At 44.6% G+C, this 15838-nt stretch overlaps 1 protein-coding gene across 1 annotated transcript in view; it reads right to left on the bottom strand.

Moving 5' to 3' along the window:
* The window catches only part of bcas3 (BCAS3 microtubule associated cell migration factor), a 244269-nt gene that overhangs the window by 182342 nt on the left and 46089 nt on the right, over positions 1-15838 (bottom strand). Inside the window, exons 8-9 of the mRNA XM_072457138.1 lie at positions 10123-10230; positions 9556-9632 (exon numbers count right to left, since the gene is read on the bottom strand). Of these exons, the coding sequence (XP_072313239.1) occupies positions 9556-9632; positions 10123-10230 (185 nt within the window). The remainder of the gene's footprint in view (positions 1-9555; positions 9633-10122; positions 10231-15838) is intronic.

The following is a 15838-nucleotide window of genomic DNA, read 5'->3' as shown; positions in this document are numbered from 1 at the left end:
TTCAATTTTTTTGTTTGTTTTTTTTGTGATTTTTTTGCGATTTTTGTGTGATTTTTTTCATGCTTTTGGGGTTTTGGGGGGGCTTTTTGTTGTGCTTTTTTGTGCATTTTCTGTGCTTTTTTCCTGCTTTTTTGTGATTTTTTTTGTAATTTTTTCATGGTTTTTTTTGTGTTTTTTCATGCTTTTTTCGTGCTTTTTGGGTTTTTTGTGAGCTTTTTGTTGTGCTTTTTTGTGCATTTATCGTGCTTTTTTCTTGCTTTTTTTCGTGCTTTTTTTACTTTTTTGTCCTTCTTTCATTCAGTAAATTCACACTTGTTTTTCACATAAAATAGTCTGAAAGCTTTGTTATGAGGCGACTATAATCGTTCATTTTCTGGATCATTCATTCAGGAAGTGAGAGGTCAGCGTGAAATGCGTGCGGTGTAATCCCGTCTGCCGCCTGTAGAGTGCGCCGAAACTCAGGTAGTCCCAGGTTACACAGCAGAGATCCAAATGTAAGTTTGTTTGCTATAAACATATTTTTTTGTTGGTTCTAAAATATAAAATGCAAAACTTAAGATACAAGAGCAAGTTTAGAGGCTGAAAACAAGACAAAGAATGCATAATATTTGTCCTTTAATCTCTCAACGTTTGAACATTTTGGGGGGGAATTTGAAAAATCAGTGGGCTTGGAGTGGGTTTCTCCTTTTTTAATGATGCAGGGCTTTATTGGACTGAATAAGTTAAAAGCACGAAAAAAGCACAAAAAAGCACGAGAAAATTCACAAAAAAAGCACGAAAAACCATCAAAAAGCACAAAAAGGCACGAAAATGATGCATCTCTATTATGCATTTTTGGGCTGGTGCGACTTAAACTGAACATAGTCAGTTTAGAGAGTGAAATATCAATGAAAAGTATCACTATAATTGTCAATCTATTTATTTTACTACACACAAATACAAATGTCTTTCCTGGACATAAACAAGACCGTTTTATTCCTCCAAAACGTCTGGACTCCAAACCGCACGCTTTTACTGACAGACTCTTCTCAAACCTAATCAGAGTCTAATCGAGTCTATTCAAAGTTGATTGATTAAACAGCCGCAGTGACGGTTGTGCGCCTTTTCATTCATGTCGTTGGACGGTGAGTGTTCGTCATAGCAACCTGCCACAACACAACTACACAGGATTTCCGAGTGTATCATTACGAGCGGCGAACTTTCACCGGGGTCAAATCTGAAACGTCCAATCTCTTAAACGCTCCAAATTAGAAGCAGTAAAACGTTATAGTGACAAAACCGCACGCCGTCCGTCACGTATATTTAGAGCCGGGATCACAGCCGTGTTTTTGCACATGTCTGGGCCGCGCAAAGGTGTAATTTACTCCCTGAAAACACGAGTTTGCGTGTCATCTGGGAGCGAGCGGACGCACTCCCGATGACAGAGCGGAGACGTCTAGTTTAGAGCGGAAAAAAGAACTCTGAACTAATGAGACTCGAAGCCAGAAGGTCAAATCTGTGGAAGTCAATGTTCCTGAGCTTTGACCAACGCTGGGTCCAACCGTGGTCCAGAAAAGTGAGTTTGACCAACACTAGGTCCAATTGTGGTCCAGAAAAGTGAGTTTGACCAACACTAGGTCCAATTGTGGTCCAGAAAAGTGAGTTTGACCAACACTAGGTCCAATTGTGGTCCAGAAAAGTGAGTTTTGACCAACGCTGGGTCCAACTTTTGTCCAAAATAGTGAGCTTGACCAACACTGGGTCAAACTGTGGTCTAAAACAGAAAATAAATCCAGGTTTATAATTCATGTAACCACGATATTAATTTCACAGTACGATATTTATTGCGATATGAGGGACAAACACAATTATAGAAACATTTTTTTTTTTTTTTTTATCTTTGAATATGTTTTTATTTCTTATTTTTTCTGGCCTGAAATGTATTATCGTGAACATTTAAACATAAAACCCCCAAAAAATCAACTTCAATCAGTTCTTTCCTCATCATAATTTGTGTTAGCACTCCATCTACTGGCAGCTGAGGGTATTACAATGGGGAAAGGCACGAAAGCTAGCTTGCCCCGACAGCACGCAGTCGTAATGAAGGTGAGTCTGTGATAGGGATGTCAAGATTCATCGATAATCGTGATTATTCTGCCACAATATAATCGTAAAGAACTGAAAACTAATAATAGTGACTATTTAAAAAGCAAAATTATGATATTTATATTAAAACTGGACCAACAAATGTATGTAAAGAATGTACAGTGAGCTTTATGTAGCGTTTTACATCACAATAACTTCACTAACAGTGACGATGTATGAGAGTGAAAGAAATTAAGGATTTTGCTTTTAATTTGTCACGTTCCGATAATCGTGAAAAATCGTTAAATTGTGATGTTTCTCCTTACAAAAATACCCGTAACAGTAAAATTAAATATCGTGACATCCCTAGTAGTCCAGAGATGATTAATGGACTTGAAAACTGCAGATTTCTACCTTTCACGACACAAATCTGGGAAATTTGAAACAGGGTATTTTCGTGAGGCTCAATAAAACCAGCGTAAATGAAGCTAAATACAATTCCAGCTCCGTTTAGGTTAGTTTTTTATTTCTTCTGAAGTTTAAATCACGTCTTTTTAGTGACAGCAGCGATCCTTTCAAGTCCCATTGCTTAAACATCACATAAACCTTGCCGAAACTTCGCAGAAACCTTATGTGAACCTGGCAGAATCCTTGCATGAACCTCGCAGAAACCTCGCCAAAACCTCACCAAAACCTTGCAGAAACCTCGCCAAAACATCGCAGAAACCTCGCTTAAACATCGCAGAAACCTCGCCAAAACCTCGCAGAAACCTCGCCAAAACCTCACCAAAACCTGGTAGAAACATTGCCAAAACATCGCAGAAACCTCGCCAGAACCTCAGAGAAACCTCGCCAAAACCTCACCAAAACCTGGCAGAAACCTCGCCAAAACCTCAGAGAAACCTCGCCAAAACCTCACCAAAACCTGGCAGAAACCTCGCCAAAACCTCAGAGAAACCTCGCCAAAACCTTGCCAAAACCTTGCAGAAACCTCGCCAAAACATCGCAGAAACCTTGCTTAAACATCGCAGAAACCTCGCCAAAACATCGCAGAAACCTTGCTTAAACATCGCAGAAACCTCGCCAAAACATCGCAGAAACCTTGCTTAAACATCGCAGAAACCTCGCCAAAACCTCGCAGAAACCTCGCCAAAACCTCACCAAAACCTGGTAGAAACATTGCCAAAACATCGCAGAAACCTCGCCAAAACCTTGCCAAAACCTCGCAGAAACCTCGCCAAAACATCGCAGAAACCTCGCTTAACATTGCAGAAACCTCGCCAAAACCCTTACATAAACCTTGCTTAAACATCGCATGAAGCTTGCAGAAACCTCACAGAAACCTTGCTTAAACATCACAAACATTGCATGGACCTCGCAGAAACCTCGCCAAAACATCGCAGAAACCTGGGAAAATCTGGGAAATTTGAAACAGGGTTTTTTCGTGAGTCTGAATAAAACCAGCGTAAATGAAGCTAAACACAATTCCAGCTCCGTTTAGGTTCGTTTTTTCTTTCTTCTTAAGTCCAAATCACGTCTTTTAGTGACCGCAGCGATCCTTTCAAGTCTCCAGAACGCCAGAGTCTCATTGTTTACGGCGTTCACCTCCCGAAGAACCACGTCACGAACGAGCGGGCGATTAATAACGATAACGACGGGGGCATGTTTGCGCCGGGTCCAGACGGAGATGGGGAAGAGCGGCAGACGGAGCGGAGACACATTACGGGGGATGTATAAGGTCAGTTTACAGCAGCCGATGACTTTAAGTGGACGCGATGGCTCTCGTAATACGCCGTGGCCTTTTCCCTGAGCGCGCCGAGACAAAATGGCGGCGGCGGCGGAGACGGGAAAGAGACAAAGAGATGAAGTAAGGAGAGCAGAGAGTGTTTGGCCCGGACGGCGTGGGTTAATAATGTGCTACAAAGTCAGAAAGAAACAAATAAAGGCTGAACCATTGTTGGTGTAGCTAAAAGAAGATCAAATATAGTGAATTTCACACACATTTCGTGGAATAACAAGGGTGAAAAAGCAAATGACACTGAGTTTGCCTTTTTAAGAGCTCAAAACACAACTAAAATGTAAAAGAGTAGTATTAAAGTCAATAACATGGCTAAATATTGAGTTTGTACCTGGTATTTAACAGAAGAAAATGCGGTAAACAACAGAAAAGTAGATAAAGCTAAGATAAAGTTAGATAAGCTAACGTTTATGACTTGTGGGTGAGTTGAAGTGTCCTTTATCTCCCCCTGTCATGAGCAAACGAGCTAGTTTAGGGCCGCAAGACCGCAAAACAAAAACGAGAAACTGTTGCTGTTTCCTTTTGACTATATATATGTATATACGAGTTCAAAACAAAAGCCAAAAATTAGGTAAAATTAGCAAAAGTAACACATTTTATCACAATATCGTTTGAAGACCACGTTTTTGTACTTTAATTTGAGGAGTTTAAGTGGCATATTTGACCCTCTACAGCTCAAATCTTATCGTACTCGAGGAAATAACTCAAAGTCTCCTCCTAGTGTAAAGAAAAAGGTACTGCGCCCTTAAAACGTGTTTTCTTCTCCGTTAAGTCGATATAAAGTAACTCCCAAGACTAATGTGGGCCGAGTTTAGTTCAGATTTGGTCCAGATCTGGTCCCTCTTTAGTCCCTTTTTAGTCCCTCTTTAGTCCCTCTTCAGTCCCGGTTCCGCTTTAGTCCCTCGTCAGTCCAGGTTCCTCTTCAGTCCCTCTTCAGTCCCGGTTCCTCTTTAGTCCCTCTTTAGTCCCTCTTTAGTCCGTCTTTAGTCCCTCTTTAGTCCCTCTTTAGTCCTTCTTTTGTCCCTCTTTAGTCCGTCTTTAGTCCGTCTTTAGTCCAGGTCCCCCTTTAGTCCCTTTTTAGTCCCGGTCCCTCTTTAGTTCCTCTTTAGTCCAGGTCCCTCTTTGGTCCCTCTTTAGTCCCTCTTTAGTCCTTCTTTAGTCCCTCTTTAGTCCCTCTTTAGTCCTTCTTTTGTCCCTCTTTAGTCCGTATTTAGTCCGTCTTTAGTCCCGGTCCCTCTTTGGTCCCTCTTTGGTCCCTCTTTAGTCCCTCTTTAGTCCCGGTCCCTCTTTGGTCCCTCTTTAGTCCTTCTTTAGTCCCTCTTTAGTCCCTCTTTAGTCCGTCTTTAGTCCGTCTTTAGTCCCTCTTTAGTCCCTCTTTAGTCCCGGTCCCTCTTTGGTCCCTCTTTGGTCCCTCTTTAGTCACTCTTTAGTCCTTCTTTAGTCCCTCTTTAGTCCCGGTCCGTCTTTAGTCCCTCTTTAGTCCCTCTTTAGTCCTTCTTTTGTCCGTCTTTAGTCCGTCTTTAGTCCTTCTTTAGTCCCGGTCCGTCTTTAGTCCCTCTTTAGTCCTTCTTTTGTCCCTCTTTAGTCCCTCTTTAGTCCGTCTTTAGTCCCTCTTTAGTCCCGGTCCCTCTTTGGTCCCTCTTTGGTCCCTCTTTAGTCACTCTTTAGTCCTTCTTTAGTCCCTCTTTAGTCCGTCTTTAGTCCGTCTTTAGTCCCTCTTTAGTTCTTCTTATGTCCCTCTTTAGTCCGTCTTTAGTCCGTCTTTAGTCCTTCTTTAGTCCCTCTTTAGTCCTGGTCCGTCTTTAGTCCCTCTTTAGTCCCTCTTTAGTCCGTCTTTAGTCCCTCTTTAGTCCCGGTCCCTCTTTGGTCCCTCTTTGGTCCCTCTTTAGTCACTCTTTAGTCCTTCTTTAGTCCCTCTTTAGTCCCTCTTTAGTCCGTCTTTAGTCCCTCTTTAGTCCCGGTCCCTCTTTGGTCCCTCTTTGGTCCCTCTTTGGTCCCTCTTTTGTCACTCTTTAGTCCTTCTTTAGTCCCTCTTTAGTCCCAGTCCGTCTTTAGTCCCTCTTTAGTCCTTCTTTTGTCCCTCTTTAGTCCCTCTTTAGTCCGTCTTTAGTCCCTCTTTTGTCCCTCTTTAGTCCGTCTTTAGTCCCGGTCCGTCTTTAGTCCCTCTTTAGTCCGTCTTTAGTCCCTTTTTAGTCCCTCTTAAGTCCCGGGTCAGCTCCAGATTGGTCCTCTTGAGTTTTGGCGCCGCTGCAGTTGAAGTGGTGTGAAAAGTGTGTCAACTAAAAGCGAGGCCTTGTTTACAGTGGGACAGAAGAGGCGTGGTCTAGAGGCCCGGAGAGACGCGCAGAGGCCGGGCGTGTGGGCGTGTCCGTGTGGGCGTGTCCGTGTCCGTGTGGGCGTGTCCGTGCGGCGCAGCGCTGGAGTGGCTGCTCAGGAGTTGTTTGGTCTGAGCGTGGCCAGCCTGACACTCAGACTCACGCTCGCCGCATCAGAGCTCAGGAATCTGGATGTTGTTGTTTGTGAAGAGCAGCTCTCAGGAACTGTGGGCCCTTCACACGCCGCTGAGCGCAAACACGGAGGACTCGCCTAAACATCGCATGGACATCGCTTAAACCTCGCTTAAACATCACATGAACCTCACTCAAACATCACATGAACCTCGCTTAAACATCACATAAACCTCGCTCAAACATCACATGAACCTCGCTCAAACATCACATGAACCTCGCTCAAACATCACATGAACCTCGCTCAAACATCACATGAACCTCACTCAAACATCACATGAACCTCGCTTAAACATCACATGAACCTCGCTCAAACATCACATGAACCTCGCTCAAACATCACATGAACCTCGCTCAAACATCACATGAACCTCGCTCAAACATCACATGAACCTCGCTTAAACATCACATAAACCTCGCTTAAACATCACATGAACCTCGCTTAAACATCACATGAACCTCGCTCAAACATCACATGAACCTCGCTTAAACATCACATGAACCTCGCTCAAACATCACTTGAACCTCGCTTAAACATCACATGAACCTCGCTCAAACATCACATGAACCTCGCTCAAACATCACATGAACCTCGCTCAAACATCACATGAACCTCGCTTAAACATCACATGAACCTCGCTCAAACATCACATGAACCTCGCTCAAACATCACATGAACCTCGCTCAAACATCACATGAACCTCGCTCAAACATCACATGAACCTCGCTCAAACATCACATGAACCTCGCTCAAACATCACATGAACCTCGCTCAAACATCACATGAACCTCGCTTAAACATCACATGAACCTCGCTCAAACATCACATGAACCTCGCTCAAACATCACATGAACCTCGCTTAAACATCACATGAACCTCGCTCAAACATCACATGAACCTCGCTCAAACATCACATGAACCTCGCTCAAACATCACATGAACCTCGCTCAAACATCACATGAACCTCGCTTAAACATCACATGAACCTCGCTCAAACATCACATGAACCTCGCTCAAACATCACATGAACCTCGCTCAAACATCACATGAACCTCGCTCAAACATCACATGAACCTCGCTTAAACATCACATGAACCTCGCTCAAACATCACATGAACCTCGCTCAAACATCACATGAACCTCGCTCAAACATCACATGAACCTCGCTCAAACATCACATGAACCTCGCTCAAACATCACATGAACCTCGCTCAAACATCACATGAACCTCGCTCAAACATCACATGAACCTCGCTCAAACATCACATGAACCTCGCTCAAACATCACATGAACCTCGCTTAAACATCACATGAACCTCGCTTAAACATCACATGAACCTCGCTTAAACATCACATGAACCTCGCTCAAACATCACATGAACCTCGCTTAAACATCACATGAACCTCGCTCAAACATCACATGAACCTCGCTCAAACATCACATGAACCTCGCTCAAACATCACATGAACCTCGCTCAAACATCACATGAACCTCGCTTAAACATCACATGAACCTCGCTCAAACATCACATGAACCTCGCTCAAACATCACATGAACCTCGCTCAAACATCACATGAACCTCGCTCAAACATCACATGAACCTCGCTTAAACATCACATAAACCTCGCTTAAACATCACATGAACCTCGCTTAAACATCACATGAACCTCGCTCAAACATCACATGAACCTCGCTTAAACATCACATGAACCTCGCTCAAACATCACTTGAACCTCGCTTAAACATCACATGAACCTCGCTCAAACATCACATGAACCTCGCTCAAACATCACATGAACCTCGCTCAAACATCACATGAACCTCGCTTAAACATCACATGAACCTCGCTCAAACATCACATGAACCTCGCTCAAACATCACATGAACCTCGCTCAAACATCACATGAACCTCGCTCAAACATCACATGAACCTCGCTCAAACATCACATGAACCTCGCTCAAACATCACATGAACCTCGCTCAAACATCACATGAACCTCGCTCAAACATCACATGAACCTCGCTCAAACATCACATGAACCTCGCTCAAACATCACATGAACCTCGCTTAAACATCACATGAACCTCGCTCAAACATCACATGAACCTCGCTCAAACATCACATGAACCTCGCTTAAACATCACATGAACCTCGCTCAAACATCACATGAACCTCGCTTAAACATCACATGAACCTCGCTCAAACATCACTTGAACCTCGCTTAAACATCACATGAACCTCGCTCAAACATCACATGAACCTCGCTCAAACATCACATGAACCTCGCTCAAACATCACATGAACCTCGCTCAAACATCACATGAACCTCGCTCAAACATCACATGAACCTCGCTCAAACATCACATGAACCTCGCTTAAACATCACATAAACCTCGCTTAAACATCACATGAACCTCGCTTAAACATCACATGAACCTCGCTCAAACATCACATGAACCTCGCTTAAACATCACATGAACCTCGCTCAAACATCACTTGAACCTCGCTTAAACATCACATGAACCTCGCTCAAACATCACATGAACCTCGCTCAAACATCACATGAACCTCGCTCAAACATCACATGAACCTCGCTTAAACATCACATGAACCTCGCTCAAACATCACATGAACCTCGCTCAAACATCACATGAACCTCGCTCAAACATCACATGAACCTCGCTCAAACATCACATGAACCTCGCTCAAACATCACATGAACCTCGCTCAAACATCACATGAACCTCGCTCAAACATCACATGAACCTCGCTCAAACATCACATGAACCTCGCTCAAACATCACATGAACCTCGCTTAAACATCACATGAACCTCGCTGAAACCTTCCTTAAATATCGTAGAAACCTTGAGTAAACCTCGCTCAAACATCACATGAACACCAGCCTGAACGCCGCCCTGAGCACCGCCCTGAACACCGCCCTGAACACCACCCTGAGCACCGCCCTGAGCACCGCCCTGAACACGGCCCTGAACACCACCCTGAACACCACCCTGAGCACCGCCCTGAACACCGCCCTGAACACGGCCCTGAACACCGCCCTGAACACCACCCTGAGCACCGCCCTGAGCACCGCCCTGAACACCGCCCTGAACACCACCCTGAGCACCGCCCTGAACACGGCCCTGAACACGGCCGTGCTCAAGCGTAACATTTCCACTCACTTGTGACAAAGAACTTCTTGGTGAAAGAGCAGCTGTCGAAGGCGGCGATCTTCTCCTGTAAACTGACCACCAGGACACTGCAACGAGACATGGACGAGTCAGAGTCTTTCTAAACGAGTCAGAGCTCGTTCTAACGAGTCAGTCTTTCTAAGCGAGTCAGAGCTCGTTCTAAACGAGTCAGAGCTCGTTCTAAGCGAGTCAGAGCTTGTTCTAAGCGAGTCAGAGCTCCTTCTAAGCGAGTCAGAGCTTGTTCTAAGCGAGTCAGAGCTCGTTCTAAACGAGTCAGAGCTCGTTCTAAGCGAGTCAGAGCTCCTTCAGAGCTCCTTCTAAGCGAGTCAGAGCTCCTTCTAAGCGAGTCAGAGCTCCTTCTAAGCGAGTCAGAGCTCCTTCTAAGCGAGTCAGAGCTCCTTCTAAGCGAGTCAGAGCTCCTAAGCGAGTCAGAGCTTGTTCTAAGCGAGTCAGAGCTCCTTCTAAGCGAGTCAGAGCTTGTTCTAAGCGAGTCAGAGCTCCTTCTAAGCGAGTCAGAGCTTGTTCTAAGCGAGTCAGAGCTCTTGCAGACACACGTACTGTTTGTTGCAGTGCAGGTCGTAGATGGGGGTTTTGAATTGAATGGATTTGACCATTTCTCCGGTTCTGAGCGAGTAGAGGTCAGCGCAGCAGTACGGAGGGCTCGTCCTGGGCACACAAACAAACAAAAAAACACAAATAAACAACAACACAATCACAAAAGCAGCTTGAGCGCACCTTTGTAATAGGAATGTGCTGAAAAGAGTTAAACACTCACCTTTATCAACAACAATAAACACTTTTAACCTCGGACAAACAACAAAAAACCTTGAATTGTTCGATTTTTCAACATTTACCGATCGTTTCCATGACAACACAGAATAGTTGAACAACAATGAAAAAAATAAAAAATGTAAGTACAAAATAAAAGTAATTAAAGCCGCAAGCGGCAATGATCAGCCCTCGCCACGCCGCCATCCCGCAAGAGGAGGGGGCGGGGCTAACGCGCCCCAATTGTCCTTTTATTACGCCTACTGCTGAATCTGTGACGCTGTCACATCTTCTCCCCTTTGTTTTACATCAAAAAGCAATTTTATTCTGAATTCTTGGCAAAATGTGTGGTTTTGCCGCACAGACACCGTGACTCTTTGAATAAAAATGTGGATAACTTTTGATGGTCCACCCCTGAAGATGAGTTTCACCAAATTTCAGGTTAATAGGGCTAACGCCCTGAGGGGGAGGAGTTTGTGAAAGTCTAAAGTGTAAACATGTTCTGGCGATTTCCCCATTGGAATAACATGGGAGGTTTTGGTCATCGCTATGGCAAAACCATAACAATTATGACATGGGTCTCATTGACTTTTTTGATGGGGATGCTAAAATTGAGTTGTGTGTCAAATTTCATATAATTTCGCAAAACTAAACATTTAACCTCCATATAAAATCTGTAGGGGGCGCTGTGGCGCCAACTTAATTTATTTCACCTCAAGTAGGTTTAGGGCAAAGAGTTTAACAACTGATTCTAATTTGACGCAATTCGGACTTTATCTGCGCAAACGGCAGAAATGTTAAATTTGGGAGATTTCTGAAATTCTAGCTACAGTTTGCGGCTTCGCCGCTCAGAGACCGTGACAGGTATCAATGTAATTTGAATAACTTTTGATGTCCCACTCCTCAGTAGCATTTTCACCATATTTCAGCTTTTTAGGGCCAACGCCCTGGGAGGAGTTCGTAAAAGTACGACGTTTGGAAAAACTCCCGAGTCATGCTTAGCCATTTTTGAAGCAATATGGCCGACATTTGGTTGGGCGGACGGTGTTGCCGAGATAATATTTTTTACTTCTCTTGTCACCATCTACCTCTGCGCCAAATTTCATGATTCTACGATCCGATTTTTTTGGGGTCATTTCCTATCTCTCAATGCATTTTTGGTACATTTGGGGGCGCTGACGCGCCAATTTTTTTATTTTAGAAAAGGGAAATAGCCAGAATGTAGAAAGGCACGATTTTTAGAGGTGTGCAAATTTTTGTGACTTTTCGTCAATGTTCACTGGGTGAAAAATAGGGGGGTTGGTCCCGAAAAGAAAGAAAGAAAGAAGAAAGAATATTAAAGCCGCAAGCGGCATCCAACGGCCCTCGCGGGCCGCTGGCCTTCCGACTCTGCTCTCTGCATTTTACAGAGATGGCGCTAACGCAATTGTCTAAGAACTAAGACAGCGACACATTGTACATGTACAATGCTGTGCTTAACCAGTGCAAATGAACACAAATATCGGTCGAATGTGCGGCTCCAGCGCACAGAGACCGTGACACTTGGAATAAAATATGGATAACTTTTGATGCCCCGCTTGTGTAGATGATTTTCCCCAAATATGAGCTTGATCGAGCTATTGCCCACAGAGGAGTTCATTAAAGTGTGAAGCGTAAATGTGAACATTTCAAGGATTTGGCGTTTTTCCCATTTGTGACATATATTTGCGGCTCTACCGCACAGAGACCCTAGTACTTAAAATCAAAAGATGGATAACTTTTGATGCCCCGCTTGTGTAGATGATTCTCCCCAAATATGAACTTGATCGGGCTTTTGCCCTAGGAGGAGTTCATTAAAGTGTGAAGTGTAAAAATGTGGTCATTTTAGAGATTTTGCGGTTTCCCCATTGGGATATCATGGGATGTTTCTGTCATCGCTACGGCTACGCTTTACCAAATATGACTTTGGCTCTCATACTTTTATTTTGGGGATGGCAAATGAGAATTGTGTGCAAAATGTTATGTCATTTGGAAAAACTCTATTGTTTATAGGCCACTCTGAAGGCCAAATAGTCAGAATTCTGGGAAACGTTTGCGGCTCCGTCGCACAGAGACCGTAAAAGTTATCCTTAAAATTTGGATAACTTTAGATGCACCACTTGTCTAGAGGACGTACACCGATTTTGAAGACGGTGGGCAAAACGCACTAGGAGGAGTTTGTTAAAGTGTAAAACATAATAATATTTTTAGCAAAAACTATATAGTCGTTTCCACTATAACAACAAATTATACATCGTTTGAAAGCTCTAAGCCTTCCCCATGCCGCCATGAGGTGGAATCATCATTACGAGCGCCACTCCCTATTCCGTCGGGATGCCCCGCCCACTCCCCATAGACTTCCATTGATTTGAGCAAATACAAGCATGGCCCATGCCTGCGGCATGGATTCTCGCGTACGGGACGATGCCAGGAGGGTTTTTGGAGGAATGCAGCGCTTCGCGCTGCTGTTGTCAACAATGAGTGAATGAGCATAGCCCATTCACTCATTGTTGACTATTTCTGTCATAGCAGGAGTAAGTATGCATGATCCATGCCTTCGGCATGGGCTAGTACACTGTACTTGCCAGGGGCGACAGGGTACCAAACATGCGGGCGCAGCCCGCATGTTTGGTCAGACAGCAATAGGCCCTCCGCCCTGCTGGGGCTCGGGCCTAAATATTCCGATGCGAAAACAATGTTTCCCATTTTTCAAATATCATAAACTATACATTTTCGGAAAGCGTGGGTCCCTGGTCACTGACGGGTACTTTTGTTAATTTTGAGTGGGCTCCACCCACTTTGTGTTTTTGGCCCTCTAAACAGTAATAATGTTCAATTTTTGCATTACATGCTTATATGCACGGAACATGCAAGAGATGGGGAACGTATTCGTGAGCTACTTAGCGCAAATGAGTGCTTTATATAAAGTCCATATAAAGTGCTCGTTTAGTGCGCACTTTTGCACGGGCTTCGCCTGTTTACAACGGTAATGTTCCATTTTCCTACTACTAATTAGTATGCACGGGGCGTGCGTGAGTGAAGGAGTGCGTTAGTGAGTGTTTGGAAGTGGGCGAGCGCTTCGCGCTCGATTTCGTGCACACTATGTGCGCACTTTCGCAGCCGTGCTTCGCACGGCCTTACGAGATTAATAGGCCTCTCGCCAGCTTGTGGCGCTCGGGCCTAACTAACAATTATAGCGATTGATTTTTCAATTACCATATTTCCCAGACCATAAGTTGGACCTTTTTTCATAGTTTGGGCCGGAGTGCGACTTATACTTATATTTATACTTATATACTTATACTTATACTCAGAGCGACTTATATATGTTTTTTTCTTCTCTATTCTGCATTTTTTGGCTGGTGCCACTTATAGTCCAGAAAATACGGTAATCCACGAGTCAAACGATCACTTCTATTGCGTTTTAAAGACATTATCAACCAAATGGAGCTTGAAATATGGAGAATGAGGCTTCGAAATAGAACGTTTTTTTTTTTTCCGAGCGACAAAAGCGATCTTCATAAATCCAGACGTTAAACACATCTAAGCGAGCGATTATTACACTGAATATGGTTTAAGTTTCCTCCGTCGCTCTTTTAAACGTGACAGTGAGATTTCCCCCGTCCAGTTACGCCGGCCGTAACCCGAGCTCTCGGCGTGCCGCCAGCGGGCCGCGGGCCAGCCATTACACATCCTGCACATTTTGGCCCCGGCCGCGTTTTCCCTTTGAACCCCAAAACTCCAGCGATACTCGTCCTCCTTCAAACGAGAGGGGAAGTGCTCCGTCATGTAACACGTTTAAAAGAACCGGCGGCTCCGTCAACGCCGCCGAAAAAAACAGGGGCCGCGCGGAGAAGCCAGGGGCCCCGCACGCCGCACGGGAACGAGGGGGGAACGAGGGGGGAACGAGGGGGGAACGGAGGGCATAAATCTTAATCAGGGCCGTCCCGAGTGCCCTCGCCGCCTGCCTTTTACGGGACGTTATTATCTGTCACTGCAGGAGAGGCGGGACCGGGGCGGAGGTACAAAAGAGGCTCAAAAGAGTAACAAAGTAGGTACAAAAGAGGTACAAAAGAGTGACAAAAGAGGTACAAAAGGCCGTGAAGAGGGGGCGTGTCGTGGAGCTTTAGGAGGATTTAACGCTTAATCTCGTTGGTCAAAGTCAAGGCAATTATGATGCGACAGAAGCAGTTTTCAGGCTTTTGAAACTTCATTTGAAACACTCGAGTCGTGGAGTTTCAGGACCAAAACGTGCCAGGATTTTATTTTTTAAACAACTAGAGCAGGTGGTGGTAAATGCACCTTCAGTCGGCTGCACAACGCCATTACAAGTAACACAACAACAACAACAATATTTGCACAACAAGATTTATAATGTAAAAACGCAAATAAAAATCTGGATTTTTTTCTTCAAACGTATATAATAAAACAGTACGGTACAGTATCTATATAACAATCCCACTAAATATAAAAAATAAATAAATACAAACACATAAATAAAATAAAATTAATAAAATTAATAAATACAATAAATAAAATAAAAATGAATAAAATGAAATTAAAAATGAATACTTAAAAATAGATTAAAAAAATGAATAAAATGAAATTATAAATAAATACTTAAAAATAGATTAAAAAATGAATAAAATGAATAAAATGAAATCCCACTAAGACATTAGATTCCAAACAGTCTGCATATTGAACACAGTGTCATTGCTAGTGTCATTGCTAATGCTAATGCTAACGCTAATGCCGCTCACATATCGCCGTCATGCTTTCCCTTCATTGCATTTGCGTTCCGGAGATCGAGTGGGTGCCAGTGACAAACTTTTGCTCTCGCCTCGCGCTCGCCTCGCGCTCGCCTCGCCCACTCCCGCGACGGCCCGGCATCTGTCGACGTTTCCGGAGGCGACCCCGAGCACGCCGCCCGCCGCCGCACGCCCCCCCCACGGCCATTAAGACGCGCACAAACATTTCACTTGACAATAATTTACTATCAGGCGGCTGCGCCATCGATTTCGACATTAACAGAGTCCGATCAATCCAATTCGGGGCTCTAAACCAAAGCAACGGCCCGTCTCCGATTGACGCGGGCGGACAATGATAACCTGCGATAACGGGACGGCGTCGGGACGCTTCGCCTTTTGCAGTTTTTTAACAAATGACCCGCGTCTAATGGAGGACGGCGGGGTCACGGGTAATAGAATTTGCGCCGATGGGGACGGGAGGGGTGCGGGTTGAAAGCCGGGCTAAATCTTCATTACGGCGGCGGATGAAGGGGACATGTCAGAGCGGGCGCATGCCAAGGTGACGCCGGCGAGCATCGGGCCACGTCGCTAACAGGAAAACAAGCGCGGGACATATTAGATCAAGGCGTCAATTACGATTACTCACCGGGATGGGGGAGGCGGGCCGGGGGAGGCGAGGGAGGGGACGGGGCAGGATGCATCTGCGCTGGACGCGAGCGCGGCGCGGTTAGCGTAGCGGC

This window comes from Eucyclogobius newberryi, unplaced genomic scaffold, assembly GCF_026437365.1.
Source record: "Eucyclogobius newberryi isolate DKJ021-1_F unplaced genomic scaffold, fEucNew1.0.hap1 SCAF_10, whole genome shotgun sequence".
Classification (NCBI taxonomy): Eukaryota; Metazoa; Chordata; class Actinopteri; order Gobiiformes; family Gobiidae; genus Eucyclogobius; species Eucyclogobius newberryi.
Note: the sequence above shows the minus strand (reverse complement) of the source record. Positions and strands in the feature narration are given on the sequence as shown.